The sequence below is a fragment of the Loxodonta africana genome, chromosome 1, assembly GCF_030014295.1.
Source record: "Loxodonta africana isolate mLoxAfr1 chromosome 1, mLoxAfr1.hap2, whole genome shotgun sequence".
NCBI classification, from domain to species: Eukaryota; Metazoa; Chordata; class Mammalia; order Proboscidea; family Elephantidae; genus Loxodonta; species Loxodonta africana.
The window spans coordinates 19112677-19133648 of record NC_087342.1 but is presented as its reverse complement, the minus strand read 5'-3'; the positions used below and the strand labels follow the sequence as shown (position 1 = coordinate 19133648).

The following is a 20972-nucleotide window of genomic DNA, read 5'->3' as shown; positions in this document are numbered from 1 at the left end:
GGAACCCAGAAATAGACCCACAAATTCAGTATGTGTTGCTTAATGTCTGCGATATGTTCTGTGAAATAGGATGTTAAATGATTTGGACATTGTGCTAACACTGTATTATGGGTGAAAGCCCTTTCAGGCATTCGCTTCCAGAATAAGGAGGATTCATCCGTATTAAAAATTTGCTGGGGCAAATAACCTCCCTCTAGGCTTCAACAGATTCTTCTGCTGCCTTCTCATCGGCACTTGAAGACTCACCACTCACTTTCACATTATCCAGTAAAAAACATTTGAAGCCCTTGAACCATCCAGAGCTAGCATTAAGCTTGATGTCACCTGGTCTGCTTTTTCTTAATGCATCTCGAACAAGTTTCCTGCCTTAGCCGTGATCGTCAGCGTGCTGAGAGGGATTCGCTTTTGCGTTTGGTCCCCAGTCCAACACCCATCCTCTTGCCTTTTCATTAGCCTTGTAGCTTTCCATGGAGCCGATCCTTTAATAGCTTGTAGAATTTTTTCTTTGTTTTTGAGGATTGTCGTGATTGTTGAGTGTGACATGCCTAAATCAGCTAAGTCCTCTTCTCTGATCTGGATTTCTGAACTCTGTGGAGCCCTGGTGGCCCAGTGGTTAAAGCGTTTGACTGCTAATCGAAAGGTCAGTGGTTTGAATCCTCCAGCTGCTCCACTCCTTGGAAGCCCTATGGGAAAGTTCTACCCTGTCCTGTAGGGTCGCTATGCGTCGGAATTAGTTTTTGTGGTTTTTTATCATAGCCTTATGAGGCCATGGACGTATATGCGGTCGGACTTTGCCTACACGGATGTTACGTGGTGCATGACTGATGCACAACTGATGTTTGACAGAGGTGCAAAAGAAAGTCAGTGAAGGAGAGATATTTTCAAAGAGTGGTGCTGGAACAAGTGAACATCTGCAGGCATTGCTGATGGGAATGTAAAATTGTTACAGCCATTTTGGAAAACAGTTTGGCAATTTCTTAAAAATCTAAACATGCAACTGTCATATGATTCAGCAATTACACGTCTGTGCATTTATTCCAAAGAAATGAAAACTTATGTTCACACAAAAACCTCTACGTGAATGTCCATAGTAGCTTTATTCATAATAGCCCCAGACTGTAAACAACTCAGATGTCCTTCAGCAAGTGAATGGTTAAACTCTGATGCACCCATACTGTGGAATGCTACTGAGCAATGGAAAGGAACTATTGATACATGCAACAACCTGGATGAATCTCCAGAGAACTGTGTTGAGTGAAAAAAGCCAATCCCACACATACTGAGTGGTTCCATTTATATAACATTCTCAAAATGACAGAATTATAGAAATAGAGAACAGGTTAGTGGTAACCACAAGTTAAGGAGTGGTAGGGAAGTAGGTGTGGCTATAAAATGGCAACATGAGGGATCCTTGTGGTGATGGAAATGTTTTGTATCTCGACTGTATCAATGTCAATATCCTGGTTGTGATAGAGTACTACAGTTTTACAAGATGTTACCACTGGGGGGAAACAGAGTAAAATATAACAGGGCATTTTTCTATATCATTTCTTAAAATTGCATGTGAATCTATAATATGTCAAAATAAAAATAATTAAAAAGAACACCATCGCCACAGTAGTCAAAAAAGCCTGGTACTGGTACAACAACAGATACATGGACCAATGGAACAGAATTGAGAATCCAAACAAATCCATCCACATATGAGCGGTTGATATTTGACAAAGGCCCCAAAACAGTTAAATGGGGAAAAGACAGCCTTTTTAACAAATGGTGCTGGCATAACTGGATATCCATCTGCAAAAAAAATGAAACAAGACCCATACCTCACTCCATGCACAAAAAGGAGCTCAAAGTGGATCAAAGACCTAAATATAAAATCTAAAACGATAAAGATCATGGAAGAAAAAATAGGGACAACGTTAGGAGCCCTAATACATGGCATAAACAGTATGGAAAACATTATAAAGAATGTAGAAGAAAAACTAGATAACTGGGAGCTCCTAAAAATCAAACACCTATGCTCATCCAAAGACTTCACCAAAAGAGTAAAAAGACTACCTACAGACTGGAAAAAAGTTTTTAGCTATGACATCTCTGATCAGCGCCTGATCTCTAAAATCTATATGATACTGCAAAAACTCAACTGCAAAAACACAAATAACCCAATTAAAAAATAGGCAAAAGATATGAATAGACACTTCACTAAAGAAGACATTCAGGTAGCTAGCAGATATATGAGGAAATGTTCACGATCATTAGCCATTAGAGAAATGCAGATCAAAACTACAATGAGATTTCATCTCGCTCCAACAAGGCTGACATTAATCCAAAAAAACCACAAAATAATAAATGTTGGAGAGGCTGTGGAGAGATTGGAACACTTCTACACTGCTGGTGGGAATGTAAAATGGTGCAACCACTTTGGAAATTGATTTGGCGCTTCCTTAAAAAGTTAGAAATAGAACTACCATACGATCCAGCAATCCCACTCCTTGGAATATATCCTAGAGAAATAAGAGTTTTTACACGAATGGATACATGCACACCCATGTTTATTGCAGCACTGTTTACAATAGCAAAAACATGGAAGCAACCAAGGGGGCCATCTATGCATGAATGGATAAATAAATTATGGTATATTCACACAATGGAATACTACACATCAATAAAGAACAGTGAGGAATCTGTGAAACATTTCATAACATGGAGGAACCTGGAAGGCATTACGCTGAGTGAAATTAGTCAGTTGCAAAAGGACAAATATTGTATAAGAGCACTATTATAAGAACTTGAGAAATAGTTTAAACTGAGAAGAAAACATTCTTTCGTGGTTACGAGAGTGGGGAGGGAGGGAGGGAGGGAGGGTGGGAGAGGCGTACTCACTAATTAGATAGTAGATAAGAACTACTTTAGGTGAAGGGAAAGACAGCACACAATACAGGGGAGGTCAGCACAACTGAACTAAACCAAAAGCAAAGAAGTTTCCTGAATAAACTGAATGCTTCGAAGGCCAGCGTAGCAGGGGCAGGGGTGTGGGAACCATGGTTTCAGGGGACATCTAAGTCAATTGGCATAAAAAAATCTATTAAGAAAACACTCTGCATCCCACTTTGAAGAGTGGCGTCTGGAGTCTTAAACGCTAGCGAGCAGCCATCTAAGATGCATCAATTGGTCTTAACCCACCTGGATCAAAGGAGAATGAAGAACACCAAGGACACAAGGTGATTACGAGCCCAAGAGACAAAAAGAGCCACATGAACCAGCGACTACATCACCCTGAGACCAGAAGAACTAGATGGTGCCCGGCTACAACCGATGACTGCCCTGACAGGGAGCACAACAGAGAACCCCTGAGGGAGCAGGAGAGCAGTGGGATGCAGACCCCAAATTCTCATAAGACCAGACTTAATGGTCTGACTGAGACTAGAGGGACCCTGGTGATCATGGCCCCCAGACCTTCTGTTGGCCCAGGACAGGAACCATTCCCAAAGCCAACTCTTCAGACATGGATTGGACTGGACAATGGGTTGGAGAGGGATGCTGGTGAGGAGTGAGCTCCCTGGATCAGGTGGACACTTGAGACTATGTTGGCATCTCCTGCCTGGAGGGGAGATGAAAGGGTGGAGGGGGTTAGAAGCTGGTGAAAAGGACAGGAAAAGAGAGAGTGGAGGGAGAGAGCAGGCTGTCTCATTAGGGGGAGAGTAATTGGGAGTGTGTAGTAAGGTGTATATAAGTTTTTATGTGAGAGACTGACTTGATTTGTAATCTTTCACTTAAAGCAACATAAAAATTATTAAAAAAAAAAAAAACTATGAGGAAACAGCATTAAGCCTCAAACTTGTTAGTTGCAGTTGAGTTGATTCCGACTCACGGCGCCCCCATATGTGGGGGTTAAGACATTGAATTTGCAGAAGTTTTCTTAATAAAGCTATACGTTTGGAAGGATAGTCCATGCTTGAAGTAGTCGGAAGTCCATCGCTGTCATCTTGGAAAGCAGAAGATGGAACTTTATTGGGGTGGGATAAGGGCAGTCAAGATTTGACAGGGTCTCCCAAAAGAAGTAGCTTCTGGATGGGCTTTATTCTCTGGCAGACTTTTCCTGCACAGTGGCACAGATGGCTACTGCCACTGCTGGCCCCTTCCTACCAGCCTAGCAGCCCTGGTGGTGCAGTGGCTGAGAGCTATGGCTGCAAACTGAAAGGTCGGCAGTTCAAATCTGCTAGCTGCTCTTTGGAAACCCTATGGGGCAGCTCTGCTCTGTCCTATAGGGTTGCTAGGAGTTGGAATTGACTTGATGGCAATGGGTTTCATTTTTTTTTTTTTTTTATAGCAGCCCTGGTAGGGAGAGGGCCGCTTTATCAGCAGTACTATCAGGGTGTCCCCAGGAGTTTGGGATGAGGAGACAATCAGTGCTGCTTTTGGCTGGGTGGCAGCTGAGGGCCCTCTGAGTTGCTTTGCCCCAGGAACAAGGTCTAGGGGATGACCACAGCCTGTGCTCATGGCTGCATTTTCTCCTGCAGACACACGCTACTGTCTTCCTCTACCTCCTTTGCTCCGGTCAGCCGTCGAACTTATTCCAATCAGGTGAACCCGGTGAGTGGCAACCCAGCTCCCTGGAAACCATTCGGGTAGTCTGAGCTCTTCCCCCAGGGCCCGAGGCCCTGAGCCACCCTCAGAGCATGGCTTTACACTGTTCAGGATCCTTGGGGCCACATTCTCATTTGACACCCAGCAGTATTGGGGGTTAAGACATTGAATTTGCAGAGGCTTTCTTAATGAAGTTAGGGGTTAAGAGTTTGGACTCCGGAATCTCTCAGTCCTGGTTTCAATTTCAGTTTTACCACTAACTACATTGGGCATTTAAAAAATAACCTGTTTCCTCTCCTGTAACATGGTATAATAATCGTGATTATGGGGTTGTTGTGAGGATTAAATAAGAATTATATATGCATAGGGCCTTGCAATGGTAAATACTCAATAAACATTAGCTTTGATGATGATGGTGGTAGTGGGGGAGGGGGTGGTGGTGATGGCGATAATGGTGATTGTAGCTGAGGAAAAGGAGATCCAGAAAGGGGAAGCAGTTTCCCCAGGTGACACTGTTAGTTGGTAGCAGGGTCTGGGTAGAGCCCAATGCCCTGATTCTGAGTCCAAGCTTTCTTTATTCCACCATGGTACTTCAGACAGGAGAGCTGAGCAGCAAGGGCCAGGCCTGGGCCATTCAGGAAGCACCAACTGTAACTGCCCAGAAGGTGGGGAGGACAGGTCACTTTGCCCTGGGGACCCTGGGTTGCTAATGTGGTGTCTGGCCTTCTAAAACAGGTTGGCAGCAAGGCTGTCCTGATCACAGGCTGTGACTCTGGATTTGGGTTCACCTTGGCCAATCATCTGCATTCGCAAGGCTTCCTCGTGTTTGCTGGTTGCTTGCTGAAGGTAAGAGATGGGTCAGCGCCTTTATCATTGTCCCTTACCTGCAGTCACTGTTTTACAGTTTAGTTGATTTCCTAACAGCAGTCTATACTTTTTCTGTTGACTTCAGTCTCACTTGTTCTTCATAGCTTTGCCCACTCATTCATTCACGTATTCATAGACCAAATACTAGTGATGTGGTAGGCACTTGGCTAGGTGCTGTGGAAGAGTAAGGTCAGATCCCTGCCCCCAAGGAGCTCACCGTCCCATGGTGAGGGGACAGTTGTACACAGACACAGCTGGAAGAAGCAGAATGAAGAGGGCTCTCGGACGTGTGCAGAGAACGTGCAGTGAGAGGGCCGAGAAGGAAGGACTTGATTCTGGCATTTGTTCTGGGCCATGGAGAATGAGTAATGTTGTAATAGGTGGAGGCTGAGAGAAAGACCACTCAGACAGAAGGAATATCCTGAGGAAAGGCTTGGAAACATGAGGCCCCATCTGGGCACATCAAGTGAGCTAGGGTGCATAAAGGGAAGCGTTGGGACATGTGGCTGCAGAAGTAATTAGGGGATGCTTGGCTCAATTTAGAGACCCAGTGGTGCAATGGTTAAGCATTTGGCAGCCAACAAAAAGGTCAGCAGTTCGAATCTACCAGCTACTTCTTAGAAACCCTATGGGGCAGTTCTACTGTGTTCCTATAGGGCTGCTATGAGTCAGAATCGGCTCAACAGCAATGGGTTTTGGTTTTTTTTTTGGTTTCTCAATTTAGAGAGTTGCGCAGCAATCACCACAACCCACTGTTAGAACATTTATGTCACTGCCAAAAGTTTCCTCATCACCATTTGCAGTCAATCCCACACCCACCTCCAGCCTAGGCAACCACTGATTTTCTGTCTCATTAGATTTGCCTTTTCTAGACCTTTCATATCAATGCAATCTTATAATGTGGAGTCTTTTGCACCACACATCTTTCACCTAGCATAATGTTTTTGAGGTTCATAGCATGTATTGTATTGAATATACCATGTATTGAATATACCATGGACTGCCAAAAGAACAAACAAATCTGTCTTGGAGGAAGTGCGGCCAGAATGCTCCTTGGAGGCAAGGATGGCGAGACTGCGTCTCACATACTTTGGACATGTTGTCAGGAGGGATCAGTCCCTGGAGAAGGACGTCACGCTTGGCGGAGTACAGGGTCAGCAGAAAAGAGGAAGACCCTCAACAAGGTGGATTGACACAGTGGCTGCAACAATGAGCTCAAGCATAACAACGACTGTAAGGATGGCGCAGGACTGGGCAGTGTTTCGTTCTGTTGTGCATAGGGTCGCTATGAGTCGGAACTGACTCGACAGCACCTAACAACAACAACAGCATGTGTTTAACTCCTTTTTACGGCTCAATAGTGTTCCATTGTATGAATATACCACATTTTAAAAATCCATTCACCAGTTGATGGATATTGAGATTGTTTCCAGTCTTTTTTTATTATTATGAATCATGCTGCTATGAACATTTGCATTCGTATCTTTTCTGTAGCCATAGATTTTCACCTGGTTTCTTTTAATGGGATTTAGAAACCAAGATCTGGGTATTAAATGTGCTCATTGCTAATGAGACATTGTTGCTTGTAGGCCTCTTAGTAAACAGAGCTAGAAGATGTATATATAATCGCATACACGTACACATGTGTACACAGTCTATCTATTTATACAGTAAAAGCTGTGAAAGCCAGAACCTATGTAAGGCAGAAACCTGTCAGAGAAGGAAATCTCAAATATTTTCCACTAAACAAGCAATAGGAAAGTGGTAAGACTACACCCTGTCAAAGGCAGAAAACTTAGAAGACCTGGAAAAACAAGGCAGTCCCATCGAGTTCTGGCTCTCACAGGTTTCACTGTGTCTATATACCCCCCCCCATATACATTTCCTAAAAGAATATCATGTGTGTGTATGTATACAGCAAGCCCTGGTGGCACAGTGGTTAGAGCAATCAGCTGCTAACCAAAAGGTCTCTGATCTGAACCCTCGAGCTGCTACACAGGACGAGATGTGGTAGTCTGCTCTCATAAAGACTTACAGCCTGGGAAACCCTATGAGGCAGTTTTACTCTGTCCTGTAGGGTCATTATGAGTCAGAATTGACTCCGTGGCAGGGTGTTTGTTTGTTTTGGTTTGGTGTATATGTACAGGTCCCTGGATGGTGCAGAAAACCCTGGTGGCATAGTGGTTAAGAGCTACGGCTGCTAACCAAAAGGTCGGCAGTTCAAACCCACCAGACACTCCTTGGAAACTCTATGAGGTAGTTCTACTCTGTCCTATATGGTTGCTATGCGTTGGAATCAACTCAATGGCGGTGAGTTTTGGTTTGGTTTTGGATGGTGTGAGCAGTTTGCCATCAGCTGCTAACCTAAGTGTTGATGATTTGAACCCACCTGAGTGGTGCTGTAGGAGAAAGTCCTGGCAGTCTGCTCCCATAAAGATTACAGCTAAGAAGACCCTGTACTAGTAACACATGGAGTCACCAAAAGTCAGAATTGACTCAATGATGATGGATTTTTTTTTTTATTTGAGTTTTTTTGCTGTGTATATGTGATAAGGAACATGGTGGCATAAGGATTGCAGGAAAACTCATTAACAACCTGAGATGTGCAGATGACACAACGTTGCTTGCTGAAAGCGAAGAGGACTTGAAGCATTTGCTGATGAAGACCAAAGACTACAGTGTTCAGCATGGGTTACACCTCAGTATAAATGAAACAAAAATACAACTGGACCAATAAGCAACTCCGTGATAAACGGAGGAAATGTTAAAAGTTGTGGAGGATTTCGTTTTACTAGAATCCACAATCAATGCCCGTGGAAGCAGCGGTCAAGAATCATACAACACATTGTATTGGGCAGACCCGCTGTAAAAGACCTCTTTAAAGTATCAAAAAGCAAAGATGTTACTTTACAGACTAAGGTACACCTGACCCAAGCTATGATATTTTCAGTCCCTTCATACGTTTGTGAAAGCTGGACAATGAAAAGAAAGACCGAAGAATTGATGCCTTTGAATTGTGATGTTGGTGAAGAATATTGAATATATACCATGGACTGCCAGAAGAACAAACAAGTCTATCCTGGAAAAAGTACAGCCAGGATGCTCCTTGGAAGCGAGAATGACGAGACTTTGCCTCACATATTTTGGACATGTTATCAGGAGGGAGCAGTCCCTGGAGAAGAACATCCTGCTTGGTAAAACAGAGGGTCAGTGAATAAGAGGAGGACCCTCAGTGAGACGGATGGACCCAGTGGCTGCAACAGTGAACTCAAGCTTAGCATCAATTGTGAGTATGGTGCAGGACTGGGCAGTGTTTTTTTCTGTTGTACATAGGGTCACTATGAGTAGGAACCAACCTGACAGCACCTAACAACAACATCGTACACACTACACACACACACACACACACACAGTATTTATAAATCATGAGTTTTATCCCAATTCAAAACAGCAGCGTTCTTCCTTACCTCCACATTCCGTATTTGTTTCTTCCTTCTGCTGTGAGAACCATGATTCCCAACTTTGTTGTTGTTGTGTGCCATTGAGTCAATTCCGACTCACAGCAACCCCATGTGAGACAGTAGAACTGCCCCATAGGGTTTTGTAGGCTGTAAACTTAAGAAAAGCAGGTGGCCAGGTCTTTCTCCTGGGGAGCCAGTGGGTGGGTTCAAACCACCAACCTTTCAGTTAGCAGCTGAGCTTAACTGTTGTGCCGCCACAATTCCCAACTACACCAATGTATTTATTCATTTGGTTAGTTCTACAATATACAACAATAGTTTCAGAATTGCCACCTTCACACTGTTACAAACAGCAAGACTACTGAATAGGTGTGTTGGTTCCTGTCCTCTGAGAAGCAGATACCAAAATTGGATTAGATGAGCAAGAGACTGAGGAAGGAAATACAATGCTGGAAAAAGGGAGAAGGAGTAGGAAAAGCCTTTAGACTGTAGTGCAGGTCAGTGAAAAGAAACTGAAAGAAAGGAAGATTAGGTAGGCTGAGCTGCAGAGTAGATCTGAGACACTCAGCTGAGACTATGGGGAGTCCCTTAGCAAAGGCTGCTTGTTAGAGGAGACCTGTGTGGGGCAGGAATGGCCCGGTATTACTGCCATGCTCAGCCATTGGCTGAGAGCTTCCCGGGGTAGGTCCAACGGTCTGGCAACTGGATGCAGTCTGAAAACTGTGTGACCAGCAACAGCTTCTCATGGTTCTCAGGTCTGAGAGGTGCATCTGGAAGAAGCAAGTATATGGCCGCCACAGTGTAGCTCAAGGTTTCTCTGAAGATTTTTTTGTCTATTGATTGAAGGTATACAGTCAAAGTACAATGTTTAAATGCTACTTGGATTAGTTTTTTTTTTTTCCCTCCCTTTGTACTGTTGTTTATTTGAAGTATGATTTGATTCATTTATTTCTGTTTGTATCTTTTTCCTTTCCTCAGCCCCATTCCCGTTGATTTAATTTAATTTTTGGATGTGTAAAACATTAACAAGGCTCTAAAGTCAAAACTAAAGGACTCCTGGGGGCTCAGTGCTTAAGCACTCAGCTGCTAACCCAGAGGTCTGTGGTTCGAACTTACCAGCCATTCTGCAGGAGACGGATATGGTAGTCTGCTTCCGTAAAGATTTACAGCCTTGGAAACCCTATGGGGCAGTTCACCTCTGTCGTATAGGGTCACTATGTGTTGGAATCCACTCAGTGGGAACCGGTTTTGGTTTAAAGTCAAAACTATGCAAAAAGGTAGACTCAAAGAGGTGTTACTCCCCACTCTCTATCTTTTCCACTTCTTTTATTTCCCCCTTTTTCTTACACAAATGTTTGTACACAGTTTTTTATTGTGCTTTAAATGAAAGTTAGTTTCCCATACAAAAATTTATACACACGTTGTTATATGACCCTAGTTGTTCCCCTATAGCGTGACAGCACACTCCTACCTTCCACCCAGGATTTCCTGTGTCCATTCAACCAGCTCCTGTCCCTTTTTGCCTTTTCATCTTGCCTCTGGACAGGAGTTGCCCATTTAGTCTCATGTATCTACATGAACTGAGAAGTACACCCTTCATAAGTATCATTTTATAGTCCAGTCTAATCTTTGTCTGAAGAGTTGGCTTCGGGAATAGTTTTAGTTCTGGGTTAACAGAGAGTCTGAGGGCCATGTCTCCTGGGGTTCCTGCAGTCTCAGACCATTCAGTCTGGTCTTTTTACTAGAATTTGAATCCTACACCCCACTTTTCTCCTGTTCCGTCAGGGACTCTCTGTTGTGTTCCTTGTCAGGGTGGTCATTGGTGGTAGCCAGGCACCATCTAGTTCTTCTGGTCTCAGGCTATTGGAGTCTCAGGTTTACGTGGTCCTTTTTGTCTCTTGGGCTGATATTTTCTTTGTGTCTTTGGTGTTCTTCATTCTTCTTTGCTCCAGGTGGTTTGGGAGTAATTGATACATCTTAGATGGCCACTTGCCAAAGTGGGATGCAGAACATTTTCTTAATAAACTTTGTTATGCCAATTGACCCAGATGTCCCCTGAAACCATGGTCCCTAGACCCCGCCCCTGCTACACTGTCCCTTGAAGTGTTTGATTGTGCATACAAACATTTTGTACTTTTTTTTCCCCACTTAACAATATATCTTAGAAATCACTCTATTCACAGAGATCTTCCTCACTTTTTTTAACTGCTTCATCGTACTCCACTGTGTGGATGTACCACAGTTTACACTACCCTTCTGCTATGTGTGAGCATTTAGATTGCTTTCAATATTTTACAATTATAATTGGAGTTTATCTTCAGGGCAGATTCCTAGGAGTGATATTGCTGAGTCAAAGGGTAAATTAAAAAAGTATATATCATCATTTAAAAAAATATTTCTGAATTTCCCAGTATAAGTGCTGTGTAATTTTATATTCCTGTGGTAATGTATGAGTACCTGTTACCATAATATTTCACCAATTTTTACCCTTTTGATTTTTGCCAATCGGGCGGGTGAGAGACAGTATCTCTATGTAGTTTTGATTTGCATTTTTCTTATGAGTGCACAGCCTTGCTCTTTAAGGCATGACCCAGAAGCTGTACATAAATCACCTGTGCTCTCATTCCATTGGCTGAAACTTAATCACATGTTCTGATCTGACTGCAAGGGAAGCTGGGAAATGTAGTGTGTATTCTGAGACTATATGTACCTTGCCTAAAAAGCCAGGGGTTCTATTACTATAGAGGAAAGGGAGAATGGACATTTGGAACAACTTGCTGTCTCTGCTTTAATGAGTGATAATTTTTTCTTTACTTTGAACACAGCAGGAACTCAGGGAAGGAATTTTTTGTACTAGACTTAATTCTCTGTAAAAATGATACCTTGTTCAATGTAAAAATTTCAATAATATAAATAAGTACAAATAAAATAATTTACATTTCCATGCTCTGAACATCTTTCCAGATCAGAGAAGGGTTTGTTTGTCCTTTTAATCTTAATTTCTTTTAAATTACAAAAGTAATACATTCTCTAAAAAGAACTATACAAATGGCCAATAAGCACATGAAAAGATACTCAACATCATCAATCATTGTTGTTGTCGTTAAGTGCTGTCAAATTGGTTCCAACTCATAGCAACTGTTGTAGATTGAATTGTGTCCCCCCAGTATATGTACTGTAAATCCTAGCCCCTGTGCCTGTGGCTATAATCCCATTTGGGGATGGATTGTCTTTGTTATGTTACTGAGGCAGGATTAGTGTAAGTTTATCCTGAGTTAGTCTCTTTTGAGATACAAAAGATTAAACAAGCAAGCTAGCAAGCAGACATGGGGGAAGATTGATGTCAAGCCTCATGGAGATCTCCAGGGAATGAGGAAACAGAAGCTGAAAAGACAAGGACCTTCCCCCAGAGCTGACAGAGAGAAAAAGCCTTGCCCTAGAGCTGGTGTCCTGAATTCGGACTTCTAGCCTTCTAAACTGTGAGAAAATAAATTTCTGTTTGTTAAAGCCACTCACTTGTGGTATTTCTGTTATAGCAGCACTAGATAACTATGACAGAATTTGGTACCGAGAGTGGGGTGCTACCGTAACAGACACCTAAAATGTGGAAGCGGTTTTGGAATTGGGTAATGGGTAGAGGCTGGAAGAGTTTTAAGTTGCCTAACAGTGAAAGTCTAGAGACTTGGTAGAATTATGAACATCAAAGGCAATTCTGGTGAGGGTTCAGAAGGAAGTGAGCAGAGCTACAGAGAAAGACCCTATCATCTTAGAGAATATGTACGGCATCGGGAATAGAATGTTGCTAGAAATGTGGATGTTAAATGTGCTTCTGATAAGACTTTAAGAGAAAATGAAGAACGTGATTGGACGATGGAGGAAGGGCAATGCTTTTTATGCAGTGGCAAAGAACTTGTCTGAATTTTGTTCAGTGCTTGGTGGAAGGTAGAACTTATAAGTGATGAACTTGGATATCTGGCTGAGGAGATTTCTAAGCAAGATCTTAAAGGGGCCACATGGTTTTTCCTTGCTACTAGTACAATGCGAGAGGAAAGAGATGGACTTACAAATGAACTGTGCAAAATGAAAATAGAACGTAAAGATTTGAAAAATGGTGTTGTACTAACTAAGGATACTTGTCCTAGAATGTTCACCAAGGATGTGACTACACAATATTTTGTTAAAGAGATTGACCCCGTGACTGATGGATCTAACCAGCTACCACAATAGAAAACCCATCGGCTTAGACTGAAGGGGACAGAGAAAGAACAAAAGGAGAGAACACTGCAGACCTCTTGGATTCTACAGGCAGGAAGCAGACCAAATATTTAAACAAATATTTATTGAGACCTACTATGGGTCAACAGTGTTCTCTGTTGGAAATGCAGCATATAAAAATTCAGTGAAAAATCCTTGGCCTTATGGAACCTGCATCCTAGTGGGGGAGATGGACAAAGAATAAGATAAATAAGTAAATTACTTCTCCATGGGATGATATGGAAAAAAATAAAGCAGAGAAGGAAGATGGGGTAGTGTGGTGGAGGGGGTGTTCAATGTTAAAGGAGGAAGACCTCGCTGAGAAGGTGCCATTGGAGCTCCCCCACCCAAAGGAGGTGAGGGAGCAAGTCTTGCAGATATCTGGGGAAAAGGGAACAGTCAAGCGCAAAGCCTGGAGGAGGGAGTGTGCCTGGGGTGTTTAAGAAACACCAGGTGGCCATTGTGACCTGAGTAAGAGGGGAGTAGTATGAGAACAGAGGATAGGCATGGGGCAGATCTTGCTTCCCAGAAGGGCAAAGGGCCTCCCCCCAGGAGCACAGGGAAGGTTTGATGGAAAGTGGTGTCTCAGCACCATCTGGAAGGACCAACAGAAGTTCCCTGAGCAAAGGGAACAGCACATAAAGCCGATGGAAGTAGCATATCCAGACACTGCCAGTCGTTTGAGGGAAGCTGGACCCCAGAGCCCTTGTGGAGGAAGAGGAGATGAGCTGGGAAAGGAAAGCAGGACCAGACCACAAAGGGCCCCGACTGCCTGACGCAGCTTTCCCAAGGACACCAACACCTCTGCTCTGCAGAACCCATTGGCTGCTTCTTAGACCACATATCGTACTCAACCCATCAGCAGCCTTTGGCCAAATAAACTACTCTTTCCTGTAACACTTTGTTTTCTTGACTTCTTGGATGCCATACTTTCTCAGTTTTCTCCATGTCTTTGCTAGCTCCTCTTCTTGCTCATCCTCTAAGTATCACAGTACCCAGGCTTACTCCGCTCATTGCAGCGTCTCTGATACGTGTGATAAGGTGGTCAAGTAGGATATGCGCCAAGTGTCCGTGCATCCTGCCTTGAGGTGCCAGACAATATATGTGGAGGGACTGTATAGCCTTTCTGCCAGGATTAGCCTGCCTCAATAGTATAAGAAATTGAGGTGGAAGAGGTTGAGAATACAGATTTCTTTGAATAGAGGTATTAGTATGCTGCGCTATTTTTCCTCTGATCTCGACTCAAATGAGGTGGGCTTCAAGAAAACCACTCGGAGAACTTACCATTTGTGCCCTGGAGTCTGGGGACCACAGAATGACATGTTAATGTTTACCAAAGGAAGTCTAAAGGCCTGAGAGTGAGACATGAGCAGCTCGCCTGGAAGCAGAACAAAGACAGCTGCATGGGGAAGGGGCTGTCCCCCTGCCTGGGCGGAATGCAGCTGCCTGGACCTGATGTGGATGCTGGAGAGAGCTGCCTGGATTCACCTTAAGGGCACCTGTCCAGGAGACTGCTCGGAGGGTCCATGTGGCCCCGGCTGGAGGGAGAAGATGCGCAGCTGGATGAGGGGCACTGTCCCCGCCATGGGAATGGCAGCCAGAGGTCTCCAGTGCAGGGATCTCTGCCAAACCCACAAAAGCGCCCAAGAAGGAAGAGCCAGCACTTGTGCCTCTGCCATTCAAGGGCACCAATAGCAGATGGCAGTGCACCAGCCTCGGAAGACCATGAGCTTGCCCCCTAATTTGCCACCCCTGGATCCAACCCTATGAGTCCCTAGGTGGCGCAAATGGTTAAGCACTTGGCTACTAACCAAAAGGTTGGTGGCTCGAATCCACCCAGAGGTACCTTGGAGGAAAGGCCTGGCAATATACTTCCAAAAGATCAGCCGTCGAAAACCCTGTGAAGCGCAATTCTGCTTTGACACACATGGGGCCGCCATGAGTTGGGGTCAATGCAACAGCAAGTGGTTTGGCTTCTTGGTTTTTGGATCCAGTCCTGGAAGGGTCAGAAATTAAGGTTACTGAATAGGACAGAAAGAGGCGCTAAAAAGATAACCTCCGGAAACCTTGGTGGCGTAGTGGTTAAGTACTGTGGCTGTTAACCAAAAGGTCGGCAGTTTGAATCCACCAGACGCACCTTGGAAACTCTATGGGGCCACCACCACCTCCCAGCTTAGTCAGGCATGGGTCAGGGAGATTTAAATTGGATATAAGTTTGGGAGTTTCGATCTTCAAACCAGGCTGGGCTGGAGTTATTTGATTATTAAACTGAACAGACTTTTAATGCCAAAACAGAGACTTTCATCTGAAATTTCATCCAGAGAAGATTTAAAGGGGCAGTAAGAGAAGGAAGCTGGTGTATGAATAAACCAGTTAAAGAAGTACCAGTACACCAGGACTGAAAGCTTGTCCCTGAGCAGCAAGACAGAGTCTTCAGAGACTCTGGAAACCTGCAGAGGGGAGGCCGTAAAGCCTGGAGCCAGTGAGGGTGGTGTGGCCCGGCAGTGTGGCCTTGGCCTGAGGACAGGCAGACTCGGAAGGGGGTGGGCCAGCGGAGTCTTCAGCCAGCAGGCTGGGATAGTGGGAAAGGTTTCCTTTGAACACCTGGAGGCAAACTGACAGCTTCTGTCACTGTTGACTTGACCATGGGGAGCAGGATATGGAGACTCCACTGAGATGAGGTAGATGAGGATTCCTGAGGTGACCTTCATGGAAGTTAGGGAGATTAGGGGGCCGAAATGTTGAGCAAGAACCTGATCGGAGAGATCAACCTCTGGTTTCCTCTGAAAGAAACAAGGTGGGGAGGGGTCCCTGGGTGGTGCAAATGGTTAAGCACTGGGCTACTAACTGAAAGGTTGGCGGTTCGAATACACCAAGAGGCACCTCGGAAGAAAGGCCTGGAGATCTGCCTCTAAAAGATCACAGCCGTGAAAAACTTTATGGAGCAGCTCTACGCTGACACACATGGAGTCACCGTGAGTGGGGCTGTGAAAAACCTTATGGAGCAGCTCTACGCTGACACACATGGAGTCACCGTGAGTTGGAATCGACTCGAGACCATCTGGTTTGTTTTTTGGTTTTCCTCTTAGCTGACATGCTGGGAAATTAAGACTTCATGTGGGCACCCTGACCTGAAGCGAGGGGCTTCTCCTGGGGCTGCAGGGACATTGGTGGGATGCTGGCCAGGGGTACAAGGTGAGGTCTGCCTGGGTGTCCTTGAGGAGCTGAAGGATAGTTAGAGTGAACAAAGTCCTGGGAAGGGAAACGGACTCTCAGATACCCCTGGCACATCTAAACTAGAATCTATAACACTGGAGGTAGACATGTGCAACCCCTGTGAGATGCAAACCCTTTGGGGCCTGCTCTGAGGGACATTTGAGGACCCACCACATGGAAGACTTAGAACAAGATAGGTGCTTCCCTGGCGCCCAGGTACTGTCTGTGGAAAGGGGAAGTATCTGTGGGCACCTGCACCCTGACTAGCTCGGGAGTGAGGATGGCATCTAGCCATCTTTGCTTTAATGGAGCCGTCTGTGGGCTTCTGAAAATGCCAGCATATACGTCGGTTCTATCTGCTCCCCTGTAGATCAATCCCTCCTGGGTTCCTGGGAAGGTCGGCCCATCCAGGGAAACTTAGAGCCATGCCTTAGACTCACCGACCTTCGAGCCTGGCTGCTATGTGCAGAGGTGACGAGATCTGAGTGTAACTGACATTCCTGGTGCCAGGCCTGGGTAGAGGCTCAGTGGTCACACCACATTATTTCTTCCAAAGGGCCTTTGGGGAGGCTCTCTTTGGGTGGAAAACCAAGCTGTGTGATGACAGCTTTGGGTTGGAATGTTAGAGGGAGGTAAGACTACCCTCTCGTCTGATGCCTGGTCTATTTCTGCACCACATTCCCTCCATCCCCAAACACCACCGCCATCACCACCGCCTTCACCACCACCCCAACCACCACTACCTTCACCATCACCTCCACCACCACTACCTTTACCACCATCTCCACCACCACCACCACCAGCACCACCATCACCACCACCTCCACCACTACCTTTACCACCATCACCACCACTCCTACCTTCACCATCACCTCCACCACCACTACCTTTACCACCACCACCACCTCCACCATCACCACCAGCACCACCGCCTTCACCACCACCGCAACCAATCCTACCTTCACCATCACCTCCACCACCACTACCTTTACCACCATCACCACCACCTCCACCACCACCCCAACCACCACTACCTTCACCATCACCTCCACCACCACTACCTTTACCACCATCACCACCACCTCCGCCACCACCAGCACCTCCACCACTACCTCCACCACCACCGCTTTTACCAGCACCACCACCACCACCTTCACCACCATCACTACCACCGACACCACCTCCACCACCTTCATCATCACCACCGTCACCACCTTCATCACTACCACTACCACCGCTGTTAGTCACCCAGTCACCATCTGAACACCTCCTGGGCAGTCCACACTATCTCCAGACCGTAACAGTCTCTGCATCTTGAGCTGAACTTGTGCTCTTGGCCCGAGTTCTGTTCTCTAGAGCCATTTAGAGCAAACTGACTCTCTCACAGCCATGTTCTCCCCGAGTCTTCCTTCCAGAGCGATTATCATCAGCCCTTTTGGCCCCATGCGATATGGTCCCTTTACCATTCTCTCCTATGTGCCTCTGAAACTGGGTGCTGCTGGGTCCTCCAGGCTGGGGCTAGGGTACTCCTGGTTCAAGCCATTTACTAGGCTTAGCCTAACTTGCAGATAACTTTCTACCCTTGACCTGTGCTGACCATCCTCTGTGCTTCCTACTCTTGCTCTTTGCTTGGATGTTTGCTTCAGTACCTACTGTGTATGCCCCAGGCAAGCCCTGGGCTGGAGAGTAGGCATTTCTATCACTTCATCCTCTGCCGCTACTCCAGCCCCCTTGAAGGATGATTCACTGTTCCGTGCACCACTAAGAAAAAACACTGCCAATTGAATTATGACTGACAATGTTTAATTTCCACATTGATTGTAACCCATCCCTATTGAAAAAAATTGTCATAGAATAGATGAGCTATGGTAATACAACCTGCCTCATGATGTGAGGATTCATGGAAAGTGCTTAGCACAGTGAGCAGCAGAGTGAGCACTCGATAAATGACATCTGTTTTTATTCCGGAAACCCTGGTGGCACAGTGGTTAAGAGTTCAGCTGCTAACCAAAAGGTCGGCAGTTCAAATCCACCAGGCACTCCTTGGAAACCCTATGGGACAGTTCTGCTCCATCCTATAGGGTCGCTGAGTCAGAATAGACTTGACAACAATGGGATTTGTTTTTTTGTTTTTATTCCAGTCCTCCAGCAGCTCGTTACCGCCCACCTCTCCAGCCTCATGTCCCACTGCTTCCCTCTGCCTCTGCTCTGGCTGCAACTAATGACTTACTGCTGCCTCCTCTTAGCACTTCCTGCAGTGCCCCAGCCCCACTGGCCCTTGTTAACCCACCAGTCCTACCCAAGCAGGGGCGGATTATCTAACAGGCAAGGTAAGCACATTTTTTCACCACATCAAAGATTCTGCTTCTAGGGATGGCTGGCATCTGTCTCTCTCCCAACCCCACAGCACCTTCCTACAGAATCAAAGCCTCTTTTCAAATTTATAATCCCTGACAGGGATGGATGAGCCAGGAAGCAAGGTAAGTCCAGGCTTACTTATCCTTACTTACTAATCTGTAGTGAACAATTTCACATCTTTGATGTGAAATTGCTCACTGCAGATGATCTGGTAAGCAAGGTACGCACCGTGCTTACCTTGCCTGTTGGATAGTCTGCCTCTGTACCCGTGTCCTCAGCTGTCACCGCCTCCAGAAAGCCTTCCTTGCCCTTCTCCACCTTCTGTGCTCCCACCCACCTGCCTCACAAGTTTCATACAGCAAATGGTCACTGTGTGGTTGGCTTTCTCATTGGTCTCCTTCCTTAGAACAGGACTCTGAGAACAGGGACTGAGTGTCTTTGTGTCTCCAGGTCCTAGCACAGTGCATGGCCCAAGATGGAGGCCCAAGAAATGCTTGCCGAATGAGTGACACTTTTCTGATGTCTAATACCTGAGTTCTTGGGTGGCACACACAGTTAAGCACTCAGCTCCTAACCTAAAGGTTGGCAGTTCACATCCACCCAGAGGCACCTTGGAAGAAAGGTCTGGCAATCTACTTCTGGAAGATCACAGCCATTGAAAACTCTATGGGGTACATTTCTCCTCTGACATGCATGGGGTTGCCATGAGTTGGAATTGACTCCATGGAAAATGGTTTGGGTTACCTGAATTTGTGTAGCACTTTATAGTTTAACAATTGCTGATGTTGTTTTTTTTTGACTATTTCCTCATTCCATTGACTTGAGCAGGTAGAACAGGTGGTGATGACCTTATTTTACAGCTGAAAAAACTGGGCAGAGACATTAATGGCCCTCCCTTAGTGCACAGAGCCTTGTTAGTGACAGAAGGAGAATTAGAGCCTGGCCTCTTACCAGAACAGACTAGGCAAATGAACAGCCTGCGGGTCAGATGGTCTGCAGATGTTTTGGCTCACACAGGTTTTTTCTTTTTTAAAGTGAAGAAGTTGCCAACACTTAAAAAACTCTGGAGATTTCACACAGAAATCCCATTACTAGCTTAAAAACCTAAGCATCCAGCAACCCTGGGCATATATACCCACCTGGGCAACAATTGGTGAGGCATGTGCCCTAGCTCCCAGGGTCTGTGCCCTCCCTGTTTCTTGTACCCACATGCCTGGCCACAGTAGGCGTTAAGTCTGCAACCCCTGCTTAGAGAAATGATCCTTCCAGATGGTGATCCTGGTGGGTAAATTCTCCATCCTATTTGTGGTTGTGTTTGTGGTACTTAGCTTGGTGCTCGCTATGTCATCAGTGCCCAGGGTAGGGCAGGTCTGGTGGGGCCTCTGGAGAACACCAACTCTAGTTGCCAATATGCCCATGACTTTGGCAGGGACTAGGGACCAGCGTCCTTGCCTTAGCCATGGTCCCCATCCCCAAGTCTGCCTCAGGATGGGAAAGAAGGGAATTGAAGCAGCTCCTTTCTCCTCCCCAGCACAAAGGGGACAGTGGGGTCGAGAAGCTGGACAGCTTGAAGAGTGACCGATTGAGAACCATCCAACTTGACATCTGCAAAAGCGAGGAGGTGGAGGAAGCAGTGGAGATCGTCCGCTCGAGCTTAAAGAACCCTGAGAAAGGTTGGGGTACTTGGGGCAGCAGAGGTGTTGTGTGGGGCCATTCCAAGGGGACCCTTCCTCAACACTGCCCTCCATTTGCTGGAACCGTGCCAAAAGACTGCTTTCTTTTTTGTTTATAGTCTTCCTCCTGCATAATATAGGAGGAAGTAGATTGAATTCAAAATGCCCATGCAGTAGGACAATGTAAAATTAAGCCAGAAGGTGATTTCAGAATCCATAGGAGTGATGCAGGGATGTGGGCTGGTTCAGGTCAGTTCAGCCAATGGTCATTGAATGCCTGCTCTGGGCCAGGTGCTAGGCTGGGCACTGGGGATACAGTCCTTGTCCCTGAGACCCCACAGTTCTGTGGGGACACTGACCTGGGTGATTTCAATATCACGGTCCAGGGCTCTGAGAGAGGCAGAGAAAGAGAAGCCCAGGAAAGAGGGACTTAGCCCACTCTTGGGGGTGGGGTAAAGGAATGGGCCAGTGAGGGCAGATTGTGGCAGAGAGTGAGTCGACCATTCCAGTAGAAGGGGAGGGCATGAACAGAGCCCTGAGGTGGCAAACAGCA

At 45.7% G+C, this 20972-nt stretch overlaps 1 protein-coding gene across 6 annotated transcripts in view; it reads left to right on the top strand.

Annotated features, from left to right (window-relative positions):
* BDH1 (3-hydroxybutyrate dehydrogenase 1) overlaps positions 1 to 20972 on the top strand; it is a 64298-nt gene that overhangs the window by 26850 nt on the left and 16476 nt on the right. For all 6 annotated transcript variants that reach the window (XM_003412801.4, XM_064269269.1, XM_064269329.1 and 3 more), the window contains 3 exons: positions 4524 to 4596; positions 5326 to 5436; positions 20278 to 20419. In XM_003412801.4, the coding sequence (XP_003412849.2) occupies positions 4524 to 4596; positions 5326 to 5436; positions 20278 to 20419 (326 nt within the window). The remainder of the gene's footprint in view (positions 1 to 4523; positions 4597 to 5325; positions 5437 to 20277; positions 20420 to 20972) is intronic.